This window comes from Cervus canadensis, chromosome 20, assembly GCF_019320065.1.
Source record: "Cervus canadensis isolate Bull #8, Minnesota chromosome 20, ASM1932006v1, whole genome shotgun sequence".
Classification (NCBI taxonomy): Eukaryota; Metazoa; Chordata; class Mammalia; order Artiodactyla; family Cervidae; genus Cervus; species Cervus canadensis.
In genome coordinates, this window is record NC_057405.1 from 38,816,242 (window position 1) to 38,832,322 (window position 16,081).

The window sequence follows — 16,081 nt, forward strand, 5'->3', positions numbered from 1 at the left end:
GCTCTACTGTCCTCTTCAGGAAATTCATACTAGATTATTTGTGAGCAGCTGGTGAGCAGGGGAGATGCCCTGGGGGGACAGCCCCTCCATTGTTTGTGATCTCACAGCAATATCTGAAGGCTCTGACTCAGGCCTCTGGGCAGTGAGTGCAGCAGACGGAACAATTGGCCTGGCCAGCCCCCAGGGCAATTCAGGGAGCCGCTGGGCTGAGTGGGTGATTGAGAAGGGACCTGGGGCCAGATTGGCAGTGGTGACAGTGTCAGCAGCAGAAGAAATGACTGCTGTGTGCCTGGGGAAAGCAGAGGCCCCAGGCAACCCTGGGACCTGGGAGGCCAGCTGGCCCATTCATTCACCAGGAGAGCTGGTCCCTGCAGCTCCCACACAAATACTTAACTGTGGTTTACACTGGGACAGGAATTGCTGGTTCTCCGGCAGTTAAAACTTTTGTCAATAAATTATTACAAGGTAAAAGTGTACAATATTGCAAAAAAGAATGTCAGAGAGTTATTCAAATTATTCGGAGTTTAGAGTCTCTGGTTGTGAACACTGCTGCAACATTGTAAACAAATATCTGCAGGCTTACCTGTAGAAATTAAATGTAGTTAGCAGTAGATATAAAGGGGCTCTTTTCCTATGAACTTCAGATGAACAGATTGCTAACCAGGAAAACAATTTTTTTTATTGTCTTTCTAGTTGTTGAAGACTGAACAGTGAAATTCATGAATGAAAAGTGAAGTGAAAGTTGCTCTGTTGTGTCCAACTCTTTGTGACCCCATGGACCGTAGCCTGCCAGGCTCCTCTGTCCATGGAATTTTCCAGGCAGTTGGAGTGGGTTGCTGTTCTCTTCTCCAGGGGATCTTCCCAACCCAGGGATCTAACCCATTGCAGGCAGATTTTTTACCATCTGAGCAACCAGGGAAGCCCCAAATACATGAATAGGTGTTTTCAATTATATAGAAATCATGAAGCCATTTTCAGTTTCTTAAATAACCTCTTCAAGTTATAGGAAATATCAGAAAATATTAAAATGCCATGGTTCATTTTTTATTAAAATTCAATTCAGATTACATGAAACATATTTATGAAGAGTTAAATCTTTTAAGAAAAATTGTTCTGTGAACCATAAGCTCAAGTGACTAAAATTTGTATTTCAAAATAATTTATCAGAAATGTATCCAATGTTGTCACTGCTTATAAAATATTCTTCACAGCTCCAATCATAGTTATATCAGAAAGATTCTTCTCAAACTTAAAAATTATAAAAAAGCCATTGATGTAAATTTGCAAATTTTCATATTCATTTATATTGATTGAAAATGAATTGGCTAAGAGTATAGATTTTGATGACTTAATAAACTGTGGAAAAGTGACTCACATCTTCAGTTTAGTTCAGTTAGTCAGTCATGTCTGACTCTTTGCGACCCCATGGACTGCAGCATGCCAGGCTTCCCTGTCCATCACCAACTCCCAGAGCTTGCTCAAACTCATGTCCATCGAGTCAGTGATGCCATCCAGCCATCTCATCCCCTGTCGTCCCCTTCTCTTCCCACCTTCAATCTTTCCCAGCATCAGGGTCTTTTCCAGTGAGTCAGTTCTTTACATCAGGTGGCCAAAATATTGGAGTTTCAGCTTCAGCATCAGTCCCTCCAATGAATATTCAGGACTGATTTCCTTGAGGATTGACTGGTTGGATCTCCTTGCAGTCCAAGGGACTCTGAAGAGTCTTCTCCAACACCACAGTTCAAAAGCATCAATGCTTTGGCACTCAGCTTTCTTTGTAGTCCAACTCTCACATCCATACATGACTACTGGCAAAGCCAAAGCTTTGACTAGATGGACCTTTGTTGGCAAAGTAATATCTCTGCTTTTTAATATGCTGTCTAGGTTGGTCATAGCTTTTCTTTCAAGGAGCAAGTGTCTTTTAATTTCATGGCTGCAGTCACCATCTGCAGTGATTTTGATCATAAGACCCACATCTTAGGATCAATCAAAATATCCCACTTAATAGATTACTACATTTATTGTATTTAAAATTATAATATAAAAATTTTATGTTTTATAATTTTTATATTGTTATTTATGTTGCTACTACCCTATGGGTAATAGTAATGTTTTGTAAGTAATAAAGTATTTTAGGGAAAAGCCCCTTTTAACAACACTTTTTTCCTGTTCTTTGTAAAAGAGGCCCCACATATTCATTTTGCGCTGAGCCCCACAAACCATGCAGTCAACCCTGATGGCAAGGTTTAGCACTGATGCTCCCTTCCAGACATCTTCTGCTTATGTTCTTATTCTTTACAGTTTGAACTGATAGAAGCTTTTGTCCATTAGGAATAGAAATGCTTCATGTTTAAAAACATTTGTCTTTCAGCACTCAAAACAGCATACTTAATGAGTATGCTTTATTTTTCCATGAATTATTAGCCTCAGCCTCAGCCTCAGCCTGTCAGCCATCTGGCTCTTCTCTCCTACCTGCTTTTGAAGATGGGAAGGCTAGTTCTGTGGTGTGTGGAGCACAATGTTGGTACATCCTTAGCAATGGAAAATTTTTTTATAGTTTTAACTCAGTCTGACATTTCCCCATTGACTTACCAGTCATAACTCAGTGTCCATTTGTTTGACTTCATCCTAAGAGTCTTGGTCAGCCTGACGTTACACTGACAAGAGGTTCACCTGTTCTGGTGGCCTCCACTGTGAAGCTGAAAAGATTTATGTCTAGACAGCTGTGTGCAAAACCCCTCTGCGCATGGAGATCCACATATCCCCAAAGGATATAATGAGTAAAACTAGAAGAATAATGAAGAAAAATGACAGGCACATGGAAGGGGAACAAACAGGGTATGCCTCTGGTAAATAACTCCCTGAAGGACTCTTAGAAAAGACTTACTGATTAATTGAATCAATCCATCATCCTTTGGGTGACAGCATCAATTTGCAATCTTTTTTGGGAGTTGTTTTCTTTCATTGCTGTTATAGCTTAAATTCATGTGAGGGTAGAAGGAGAGGTTAAAAAATATACCTGTTTTATTATTAGGCTACTACAGTTCGATGCTCTCATTGTAGAAATGACTTACATTGATTTTAATAATGGTTTAAAATGTCAGAACACCAACATGTGTCTTATACAAGGATTTTTCCTCTCTAAATTATCTTACAGAAATCAGCTTTTAATACCCATCAAAATTTTAAACTCATTTATTTGCTTCTAAACTGCATAATGTTTAAGAATTTTTGAAGAACAATCTTTTTTTGGGGGGAAGGACTATACAAAGATCTATCTTTATCCTTTTTAGGAAGACGTCACTTTTGTTTTGGTCATTGGCAACCATAGTTTGTGATACTTGTGTAGATTTCAGCGGTTAATGAGACCCATGAATGTATTCTGCAGTTCGAGCTTTCATTGAATTAAAAGGAATAGAGTATATACATGTCTTGGAGATTTTGCTGTCATACCTAGTAAAAGTGATTGTTTCAAGACACTAGCATGTTTTAAATTGCACATAATATATCAATCACAAATTCTGTCCTTCCCTTTCTTGGGAGTGTGTGAAAGGTGGATGTAATACAATGAAAAGGGGATTGATCGTGGGTCCTAAGCAAAGACTGACATGTGAGGAGAATAATTTGGGCTTCATTTTTATAATATAAGGATTTTGATATCAACGCTTCCTGAATACAAGCATTAGGTGCCATAATTTTACCCAAGATTCATAAAATGTCTGAAGGAAGATTTATCTTGACAACCATAGGAAGTATTCAAAAATGAAACAGTTTGAGTGATCTTAATCTCTCTAATATTAGCTACTCATTAATGTATTATAAAAGAAGTTGAAAAACTTCTAACCCTGTAACTGAATGTAATTGGTTGACTAATATATAAGAACATATCATACATACATGTTAACATATGGGTTCGTGTTATTGATATTTAAGAGAACTCTAACATGTCGATGAAAAGCGCTGCCTACCATATCAGTAAACAAAGGATGCTAGGCCATCAAACCAGCTGCCCCTGCAGCTGCCCCTGACTGCACCTGGAGGGGAATTCAGGGTGGAGAAAAGTCAGACACTGGCCCTAGATAGCTGAGGTGCACATCAAAGGAACTATTGCAACGAACTCAGACCCTTCCATCTTCCCATACATAGAAAACACTAAATTTATTAACTTGAGATGTCTGGTTTTCTTTAATAGTAATCTTTTGATGTTCTGATTACCTGATTGTTGTCCCCAAACTCCTAAATCCCCTGGCTCTTCCATTACCTCTTGGGAGCAGTCTCTCAGAGCTGTCTGAGAGGCTGTCTTCCAGGCTTACAGTCTCAGCTGTCTGCCAAGTAAAACATAATTCTCAACTTTTAGGTTGTGCATTTTCTTCAGTATACAAAATATAAAGGCATATTTAACATGAAACTATACAATAATTCAGAAGCATGTTCTGATCTTATATTACCTTAGAAAGTCTTCCTTATCAGCGTTCATTGTGGTTTACACAGTCTGAAGTCACTTGACAAATCCCCATTGTCTGGGTGTAGTTTATTCTGTTTTGACCAGAGTGCACCAGCTGGAATTTGTGGTGGAATGGCGACATATTTGCATTTGCAGAATAAATGGTAATCTCAAATAGTCTCTTAACCTTAGTTTAACTGTTTTTATAATGCCTGCGTTTATGTATCTCCAAGGTTTGTCCTACAATGTGGTCTATTTAAAAGGTTTTTACATCTGAGTTCAGATTGTCCACTTGTTATGGTACAGTGGAATGCTGGATTTTTGCTTCATTGTTTCAGAGATTATGCTTTATAGTAGCTACCAGACGAAGAAGATCTTGGTACCCCCTGTTATTTACCAAATGCATATCTTATTTAATGGAGAACTCTAGACTAACGAATCTTCTCTTTACATCATATATACATATGTGATCTTTACTTAGGGTTGGTCTATTAACTTAATCTATTAACTCTTTTTATGCAACCGAGGTCTGGTGTGCATGTGCCCTCATGGTGGGAAGCAACACCCTAACAATCATCCACCCTACTTCTATGAACACACGTCAGCATACTTCCCCGCAGCGAACATACGTGAGAGCAGGCTTGACCATTCACAAGGCTCCCACCATGTGGCCCAGAAGCGAAATACTACAAGCTGATCTTCAGCTTTTTGGAATGCTGCCTCAAAGCCTTCCTTGTTTTCAAGCAGCTCTGGCATTTCGGCTTCTGGGGGCTACTGTGTGTCTGTGTGCTGTGAGAGGAAGGATATAACCCCAGCAGCCTGGAGTAGCCCAAGCCCTCAGCTCCTTGAGTACATGTGGTAAACCTCCAGCTGAAACTGTGACTCTGCTGTCAGAGTGCTAGGGGTTAGTCTTCTCACCTTGCCTGTCCTGTTTCAACATGTGCATTAAAATTGTCATCAAATCTTCATCATCAGAGGGGCAGGAAATGGGTACTTTATTTTATTTTAAATAATTTGACATGTAAAAATGAAAAACCCTACCTATGTTAATGTAAGGGCTTTTAAATATAGTGCTCTATAATCCAGCTGTTAGCTGGATGCTAACTCTAAATTCCAAATAGAGGAGGGACAAAAAAAAAGTTCTCCAAATAAACAGCAAGTCTGTTCCAGAAGGGCTTGTAAAAGAACCCTTAGTGTCAGGAGATAATGAAAGTGCATGTTACCTGTGACTGAGCTGAAATGGTGCCAAGACCTGGCAATCCCTTCTTACTGCCACACAGTGTGGAACATCAGCCCTGCTTCCATGCCACTGGAATGGGGTTTCTCTGTCCGTGACATCATCAGATACACTTTGAGAAGGAACATGGACTTCCAGGGATGGCCCAGAAACTTGGTGGTTTTTCCATTTATTTTTAAAATGCAAATTACACTAGTAAGTCAAAAAAATCACTCTGTTAAAAATACATTCATAATTAACAAATGCAAAAGAAAGAAAGACACATCAGGATTGTAACTCTTGCCTTCTGAATATTAGGTTTATAACAAAAGCTCAGCCTAGAAAAATAGCATTCTTCACCGGATTTTGAGGAGGATACAGCTGTACACCTTAGATGTTTCTCCAGATAGAATCACACTACTGTGCTCCCTGTTCACTGATTCCTGTTTAGTAGTCAACAACTGGTTTTGAAAATTTTGGTGGTGATGATCATAGTGATTAGATGGTAACTTGGCTGCAACGTAAAGCAGGAATATGAGGGTTTTGTTCTCTGTGCATTTAAATCTCTATCCATATACATGTCTTAGAAGGGTGGAATCTCATCACAGCGTGAATGTACAGTGAAACCTCATGTTAATAGTCACATTAGAATAATTTCTGGCATGTGTAGTATTTCTATTTTAAGAATCAAAGGATGATACATTGGTAAATATTTTTCTCATACATTAAACATGCATGTCACTATAAAATCATCATATGAGGTTTCACTGACATATTTGTGACTATATATTTTATGCATGTATATATGGACAAACATACAAACCACTGAGAAAATTCAAGCACAAGTGCTGGAACTATTTTTTTTGTAGTTTATGTTCTACTAGTAACCTTTGTTCCTTTGTTATCTTCAAATGCATATGTGTGTAGATCACAGACATCCATGCAGACACAGTAATGGGACTGGTTTATGTAGCTTTGGATGGGCTAACATTCAAAGTAGGTTAACCCAGTAACTGAAACTTCATAGAAACCAAGAGAAAAAGTTGCTCCATGCCAATTTATAACTTTTCAAGTCCAAATTTCACTGCATTTAAAGATGGTGTATTATTAATAGTCCTAAAAAATTGATTTTAGTGTCTCAGGTGGATCAAAAAGAAAATGACTCATCTGAGTTCCTGACAAGCCTGAGCTAATTATGTTTTTCACTAATGAAAATCAAATAATGCTTGAATATATAGAACAAAATTTCCTAGGAATTCAGAATATTCCATAAACACATTGACCTACTATTAAGTTTCCAAAGGCATCTTGTTGCCAACTACATTAACAGCACAGTTTTTCTGCCACAATAATACAGGAGGATTAAAATACACTCTAACACACAACAGATCCCCCAATTACCACAAAGAGATGTCAAATATTTCACCAAGGTAACTATTGTTCCCCCCACCCACCCAAAAAATAATCTCGTACGCTCAAGTTAGGAAAAAAAGTTCATCTACATAGGGGCTTCCATTTGAATTAGATATAAAAGAGTAAACATAGCTAATACATATTCAGTTGGCCTCTGTTGATAGAAATCCACAGCTGTTTCTGTGTTAGTAAAAGACATTTGTAGATACTTATAAAAGCACCTAGAGTGCAATAAATAAAATCAGTGAGTTAAGCCATTTCTGTTCTCTGCTTCCCCGTAGATTAATGAGTTTAGTAGATTAATATGTTTTGCTTTGTCCCACCCAACCCCCTCAGAAGACCTTGTTGAAGAATTATAAAGATGACGATTATTACTTTGTTACTGTTACTTGTCTCTTTTTGGCCACCATGGAGGCTCAATGGTAAAAGCACTTGGCTGACAGTTGGCAGTTTTCATACACAGACACACTGGAGCTGCTGAACTATGTAGTCCTGTTTCTTGACATGACACGCATACAGACTTGAACTCATTCGGAATTAACAGCAGTGTGTTAGCCTAAAGGAGGTGACTTGGGGATGTCTGCACTGAGGACTCTCAGGCGCACAACTTAGGTGGGTTAAGGCAAGTATGTACGGTACAGCCTTTAGGGCAAACACCTGCCACTTCAGACTTCGGCTACAAGGTCATCATGGCATGTTTGTGTGTGTGTTTTTGCAATTACATTGCCTACATAGCCCTGGTGCTATCAAGACATATGGAGGGCAGACCGTGCCCCGGATGACTTCGCAGCCGGCAGAGGCCGCCCGGCTGGGCTGTAGAGGAGTTAGTGACGGCCAGCAGAGGGCGCCAACGCGTTTCCTTGTGAACTTTGCAAAGCCCTGGGAGAAAGCAGCCTGCATTCAGGAAATCCACGAGGGGCGCGTCCTGCGTGTTTGTCTGTTTCAGATAGAAAGATGAGGCCAGGGAGAATTGGTGTGTGCCGGTGTGTGCGTGTGTGTGTGTGTGCGCGTGTCCCTCCCAGTGCATGTGGAGGCTTTATGTTTTGTTAGTATGTATTAAACTTCGTTGCTTCTTGCTCTTCAAAAAATGCAGGAGGCCACCGCAAAACAAGTTCTTTGAAAGGTCCAGGAGCTGATGTATTGAAGCCATTTGTGTTATTTTGACCTGAGAGAGAGAAAAAAAGATGTTTTTTAATCAAGGGTCAGAGCTCATACCCTTTTCTCACCTCTCTGAGCACAAGAGTAAACCTGCCCGCCCCCCCCCCCCCCAAAAAAAAAGTCCAAAGCCCAAATTGTGCTTTAAATAGACAGTGTTCCTCCTCTCAACTTTTTCCTCAGTGCAACCTTTTAGATAGAGAGGCCAGCTATGGTAATTTAAAATCCATTTTCTGGGGGTAAATGAATATGTTTTGCTGTATAGTTAGGCTGCCAAAAAGAATGCAGTGGTTTCAAATGGTGGCCTGATCCTGCGTGGGATACTCCCACATTTATGCCGCAGGGAGCCCAATAGATCTGGACCTGCTTCCGCACATAGGTCAGTGGTAGTCAAAGCAGCTACACTGTTGGAAAATTAACCTGCAGACATCGGAATGTTAAGCGCAGCAACTTCATAGCTGTTATTGGTTTCAAAGAGTCCTCCAAACTGTAAGAGAAAAATTAATGAAAACTTTTCCCTTTTAGATGGATTATAGATAATCCAAAGAATTATACATCAAGAATATTGACCCAACCTAACTTTTTAAGAAGAAGACTGTTTATTCATTGACTGCAGAAGCTAAAACACAGCTATGAATGGAGGTCAGTTAGGGGCAGTGTTTCCAAAGCCTTGTCCAGGCTCTGAGCCACTGAAGATTTGCTGGGTATAGTGGAAACCCCACAGCTAAAATTGCGCATTGCTTTTAAGCATCTATTTTCCTTCTAAGGAATTGCTTTTATTTCCATTGCTATGTAATATCATGGGGGTGCTTGAACTGGCCCATGATGCTAAATTACTCTTACTTTCTGAGATTTGTTTATGGCAGGCTGACAGGAGAAGGTCCACTGCACTGGACAAAGACACGGGCAGGCTCAGGTCTCTGCCTCCCAGCAGGGAATGGAGTTTATGCGTGAATCGGTTTGTTTTTCCTGGGGTTTTAATAGGCAGTGACTCTCCAATGATTGTTTTTGAGGGCTACACAGTTGGAAAGCTCTTCATTCAACACCACATAATGTGAAACCAAAATGGAATATAAGGGAACGCACTAACGGGAGGATGCAGGCAGGTATGGAACTATGGCGGCTACGTTAGTGTGAGGAAGTAGAGATAAATGAATTTAAAACCAGGGAATGAAATGTCAGGGCAAACTCACAGTCCACATAAGAATTTGGAAAAAAAACAAAACAAAACAAAACTAAGGGGTCAGGAAAACTGCCTGGTAACTGGGGCTGCATAACTCACAAGACGTGTGACCTGGGTTTTTCTTTCCTTTCATCCAGTTTCCTCATCTGTAAAATAAAAGCTTAGTGTTCTAGTACTTGAGGTCTGCTCGGGGATGCTTTGTAGAAGTGATGGTAGTAGTATTTTGACTGGTGATTTGTTAAACATTTATTTCATGAGCAGTGGGACTTGAAGACTCTGATGTAATTTAACCATTTTCAGGCAGTAAGGGAAAAAAATAACATTTTTATTACTTTTGGTTTGCCACTAAAAGTATTTAATAAAATCATGAGACGTTTCTGTCTTCAAGGAATTTCATTCTGGACATTAAATTTGAAGAGTCCTCTCTTTAAAGAAAACAGAATTATAAATGCCTGGTTTGAAAGTATATTCTTGATTACATATAATTAGCATTCTTATGTTATTATCAGAGCTTATCCTTAAATAATGATTGTATCCAATTTATTATATTTTGATCATCTTTATTGATCATTCATACTGACCAGCACAGTGTAATGTTATGTGATAAAAATGTGTGATATTGTTAGAAGCAAGAAATTGCAGGACTTAAAGATGTTATGGTCTACTTTTAAGCACAAGCATATTGTTACATGTTACTGGGGCTGATAAGATGTGATACATTGTTTACTGAGGAAACCTTTTGGGAATGAAAATACAATGTATGTTAATTTGAGTTGATGAAGTCTTTTCATGAGTAATATTGGTTAACATAAGCCTTGTTCCTACAACTATTAAGTGTCTTGTATGTGACATGTCCTCTGTTGTAATTCTCTACAAGCATTGTTTTATATTAATTCAGAGCAGCTGTATGAAGCACATATGCTATTGTCTCTGTTTTGCAGTTGAGGAAACTTAGGCCCTGATGGGTCAGATGGTAAAGAATCTGCCTGCAGTGCAGAGACCCAGGTTTGATCCCTGGGTAGGGAAGATCCCCTGGAGAAGGGAATGGCAACCCACTCCAGTATTCTTCTCTAGAGAATTCCATGGACAGAGGAGCCTGGCTGGCTACAGTCTATGGGGTCACAAAGAGTTGGACATGACTGAGTGACTAACACTTTCATTTTCAGGCTTGGTGAGAATAAAGTTATTCAAATAAAGTTACAGGTCCAAGGTCATAAAGAATTGTATCGCATGCAGTCTGCCTTCCATAGCTCATCTTAACCACTGCCTCTTACTGCTTTGCTTTTAGTTTTTAATAGAACACTTTACACAAGGGTATATTATTGATATAATATCGAGAAGAATGGTAAAGAATATAAAGGATTTATTTCTTATTTAAGCTATCAAATCTTCTGGGAGGCTGGGAATCTTATGGTATAAAGAGAAATACAACTATATTATGGGGAAGGAGCAAAAAGAAATATCAAAGGAAAAAGATTTAGAAATGTTTCATAAAGGAAGCACATTTTAAGATACAATTTGAAGGAGAGTGGGATTTGAAAAGTGAAATTTGGGAAAAGACATTTGGTGTCAAGAGAATAGCATGGACAGCTGAAAAAAATACACGTCATGTTTGCGGATGGCAAGAGTTTCAGCTGGGCTGTTAAAAGTAGATAAGGGGAGACATCAGAGTATGTGTGCCCTCAGTAGAGGGTGAGGTCAGGAAGCAGTTTGCAGCCATCGTAAAATGTGAAATCATTGCATTTTCCTGGTGTCTCCCAGCATTATCTGCACACAGTTGAGACTCAGAGGTTTTTAAGTTGAAGAGCAGAGACAATATTTCCATAAAATTTTGGGGCTGGGTCATAGTAGAACTGCAAGTTCTGGTATGGATTTTGGACTTTTTGTTTAGTAGGCAGTAAGGAGTTTTTTGATGGTTTTTGGGCAAAGGCCTAACACAATTGGACAACACAATTAGTAAGAAGATTAAATTGACGGTTACATAGAAGAATGGGATAGGGGCTATAGAATAAAGAGACTGGAAAACTCAGCTAATGAATAGCTGAATTAGGGCAGTGGTTTTGGGAATGTAAAAGAGGGGTTGTGTGATATCCTGTTTACAGAAGGGATGCTTTGAATGACATATAGTATTGGCTGACTTCTGAACTTGATAAAGTCTGTTTTGTGAGTGGTTTTCTGAATGCTTTGGGGGAACTACAAGAGACACACACAAAATGCAGCGTGATGCACAGATCATTCCCTTTGTGAAAAGAAGCTTAAAAGGGGATGTATAAGGCTTACTTTAATCTCTCTGGAGGAGAAATACTCCCCCAAATGTGTTTATCATCCTACACACTAACAATATTAAAAGGTAAAATGACTGAATGGCGGAGGACAACGACAACAAACACGTATCTTCAAAGAGAGAAGCTCACGTTTTGAAACGAATTGGAATCTTACTTTCTATTTTGATCTTCGCTTGCAATTCAGCATATCACCTGATGCTGATATATAGAATTTGTTATCAGTTGTTATCCAAGGGAATTTGCCTAAACACAGATATAAAAATCAGGCTCCGATTGTATGTCTGCTCTCTTGAGTGCTAGAGTAAAGGGTCTGATAAGTTTAAGTCTTAATACCCTGGTTTCATTTTCACTTTTCACACCAGAAAAAAATGCTAAAGAGTATTATTACATCATTTATCATCCAAAAGAGAACACTTATAAGTCTCATAGGGAGTGCTGGTGATAAGTATACCAGAACAACGCATGTGAACTATGACTGTACTGGGAAAATCGGGACATACAGCTTTTACATATAGTTACGTACAACTATCTACAATGTTACATCATCTTCAAAATAGGCAACTTTTGGGTAATTCAAGGAAATTATATATTATATTGACTTTTTAGCTATGTAGTTGACACACATGTAAGAATACTTTTAAAAGTAAATTTAGAGATGGCTTTCCTGATAAATTGTGTAAAACTTATGAACAAAACGTTATTAGAGCTATCTCAGTCAAAACAACATTAACAGAGGAGGAAGGATTGGAGGTAAGTCATGACTGAAGGACAGCCACATGCCACCTCTTTTGTGCGACAATAACGTTTGCCTAATCACCTTTTAGTATCCCAGAAGAACACTGCCAAAGTAAACCACTCACATGTACATCGGCTGCAGCTGTAAATGAGATGTCTTCTGAGGCCCCTGATAGCCGTAAGAGTCAAAGCCACCTATGAAATCAACTGGAAAGGGACAGTTGCTATAATTAGTCAACTTTTCAGAAGAGACACATACTCATGTTCAAGGTCTTACACAGATTACTAATATAAACCCTTTAATAATCTATTAAACCAGAAGTAGCTAATTGTGGAGACAAAAAGATAGTTCCTTCAAGGCAGTGATTCCCCCACCCCCAACTGTGAGATTCAGTTATTGCTTTACACGAATCTATTAGCTTGGGAGAAGAAATTATATACTCCTTTGAAGCAACCAAGACCTAATTGGAGCAATAAAATTCACTTGCACAATTAAGATGCTATATGTCTTTGTGGTTAGTGTGGAGATTTTCTGTAACACATTGCAAATGCTAAAAAAATGACGATAGCTCAAGTGCATGTATCTATCAGCAATTATTATTAGTAATAATATTATATCCTGATTGTCAGGTACAAGGTGCTGTGATGGAGGTCATGTAAATTAGCTCAGCACGGCTGTCCCTGCCATTACATGGCTCGTAATCTCAAAACAGAGTCAGAAATAAAGATATGGAAGAAATTCTAGCCAAGGATTCAGATGCATCAGATTTACATTTGGTGCAGACATATTATAGAACATACCTAGAACAGTCAAGTTCAAAGAGTCAGAAAGTACATTGATAGATGCCAGGGATGGCGGGGTGGGGTGGGGTGGGGAGGGGGGAATGGATGGGGAGTCCATGCTTAATGGGGACAGAGGTTCATTTTAGGAAGGTAAAAAATTCGGGAGATGGACGATCATGAGAGTTGCACAACAGTGTGAATGTCCTTAGTGCCACTGAACTGTACAGTTAAACATGGTGAAAATAGTATGTTTTATATTATGTGAATTTTACTGCATTATAAAAGCATTAAACATATTTATAAGCAAAAAAAGCCACATTTAAATGCAATACACACCTAGATATTTGAGATACAATGAGATATAACAAGAGTTACTACGGTAGATTACATTATCAAAAATCGCTGCAACAAGATCTCCTGAATTCCGTATCTGCTTACAGTGTAATCTGGACACTCAGCCTGTCCTGTGGTTTGGGTCTTTATCCCTTCCTGTTGAACGTGGGTAGAACTTTGTGGCCATGTGGACCCACGGAGTGTGGTAGAAGTGACACTCCATGACTCCTAAGGCTAAATCAAAAAACTGTCACGCACTTCCTTCCCTTTGTTCTTCAGGGATGCTCTTTTGGAACACAGCCATCAGGCCCAAACTGGGAAGGGCAAACTAGCCCACGTGGAGAGATCAACAAAGGACCCTTGGATATGATTTTGGCGAACAGGGTGGCTGAGGTCCCAGCTGACGGTCAGCGTCAACACCCAGACACGTGCCTCCAAATGATCCCAGCCGCAAGCTGCTGAGTCAAGCCAGTGTTGGAGTCTCCCCAGCTGAGGCCTCTGACATTGAGGGTTACAGACCAGCTGTCCTCATGGTGCCTTGTCTGGATTCTTAGCCCACAGTCCCCGAGTGTAATCACTGTTGTCTTATACCACTACATTTTGCAAGCGATGGTAACTGTAACAGCACATATTCACACGAAGAGTGCTGTGAAAACCTTTTTTTGCTTTTGCTTTTTCATTCCTGGACCTGGAGGTCGTGTGGTGGGGCCAAAAGAGGCAGAACAACAAAAAGGCCGACAAGACAGATGACAGGAAGGAGAAAGAGAGGAACCTAGAAACTGAATTAAGATGTTTGAGGATATCTTTACTTTTTTCTAATACCTTATTCCTCTGGTTTAAGTTTGGCTAGTTTTTATTCTCTTTTTAATATCCTAAGTGTTACAGGTAGAAATTGGAACAAGTGACATAAAGTCCATGATGTCTGTTTAGTGGGAAAATCTTTTTATTTTTAAAAAACATTTTATTTTTTAGAGCAGTTTAGGTCCACAGCAAAGCTGAGAAGTACTGAGGGTCGTGCCCTACCCCGCCCCTGATACGTGCACGGCCTCCCCACTCTCAGCATCCCACACCAGCGGGGTGCGCTCGTTACAGCTGATGAACCTACCTTGACGCATCCTTATCACTCAAAGGCCAGAGTTTGCGTTGGGGTTCACTTTGGTTTTAAATTCTGTAGGTTTCGACAGATTTGTAATGACATGTATCCACAATTTTGATATCATACAGAGTAGTTTCACTGCCCTAAAAATCTTCTGTGTTCTGCCTTTTTAATCTCTGCATTGCATGCATGCTGAGTTGCTTCAGTCCTGTCTGACTCTTGGCGATTCAATGGACCGTAGCCAACCAGACTCCTCTGTCCATGGGATTCTCCAGGCAAGAATACTGGAACGGATTGCCATTTCCTTCTCCAGGGACTCTTCCCGACCCAGGGATCTTCCTGACCCAGGGTTCAAAGCCAGGTTTCCCACACTGCAGGCAGACTCTTCACCCTCTGAGCCACCCGGGAAGCCCTTTTAATCCCTCCCTCTCCCCTAAACTCTAGCACGCATTGATCTTTCTACTGTCTCCAGTAAATGTCATGCACTTCCCTTTGTTCTTCAGGGATGCTCCTGAAGAGCATCTCTTCAGGATGCTCTTGCTCTCTCATGCCCCAACTGGGAAGGCCAAACTAGCCCACATGCAGAGATCAACAAAGGACCCTTGGATATGATTTTGGCTAGCAGGGTGGCTGAGGTCCCAGATGACAGTCAGCATCAACACCCAGATAGGTATCTCCAAATGGTCCCAGCCCCAAGCTGTTGAGTCAACCTGCCTTTTCTAGAATGTCATATACCTGGACTCCTTTCGTTTCTAGCCTTTTCTGATTTATTTCTTTCAGTCAGTCGTATGCTTTGAAGGTGCCTCTATGTCCTCTTATGATTTAATCTCTCTCTCTCTCTTTTTTTTTTTTTAACCATGAAAACCCTTTTACTGAGGCAGACTTTCTCTTTTGGAGTCAGACAACAACAGTCCTTCCTTATCCACAGAATACAGTTCAAGGTCCTTAATGGACTCTTGAACCATGAATAGTGTTGAACCCTGTATCTACACAATACATTGCTTTTTTTTTCTCCTGGTACCAATGGATAGGTAGCGTACACAGCATGAATATGCTAGCCAAAGTGCTGATTTATGTTATTGGAGGTACAGAGCAGGATGGTGTGAAATTGCATCACAGTACTCAGAATGGCTCAGAAGTTAACACTTAGGAATTGTTTATTCTGTTTAATTTTTTCAGGCTGCAGTTGATTGGAGGTAACTGAAACCATGATATGGAGGTCTAGAGTGTAATGAGAAGAACAGAGATCTGATGTTAGAAGGATCAGGATTCAAATACTGCTTTGACCACTTTCCAGCTGTGTGACCTTAGACAAATCACTTAACTTCTCTTACACAAGAATTATGACACTTATATTATTAGTGTGAGGATAAAATGAGGGGTGTAGAGCCCTGGGTGAGACTTGTGGTGTGGAAGAAGAAAACTAAAAACCCTTAAG

The 16,081-nt window shown here is 39.8% G+C and overlaps 1 protein-coding gene across 4 annotated transcripts in view; it reads right to left on the reverse strand.

The window, feature by feature from the left end:
- Positions 1–5,823: 5,823 nt before the first annotated feature.
- The window catches only part of NKAIN2 (sodium/potassium transporting ATPase interacting 2), a 1,112,863-nt gene continuing 1,102,605 nt past the window's right edge, over positions 5,824–16,081 (reverse strand). For 2 of the 4 annotated variants that reach the window (XM_043439576.1, XM_043439577.1), the window contains 2 exons: positions 12,557–12,638; positions 5,824–8,238 (listed from right to left, as the gene is read on the reverse strand). In XM_043439576.1, the coding sequence (XP_043295511.1) occupies positions 8,229–8,238; positions 12,557–12,638 (92 nt within the window). In that variant the 3' untranslated portion in view covers positions 5,824–8,228. Of the gene's footprint in view, positions 8,239–11,850; positions 11,940–12,513; positions 12,639–16,081 lie in introns of all 4 variants that reach the window. The other 2 variants (XR_006263983.1, XM_043439579.1) reach the window with 2 other exon arrangements.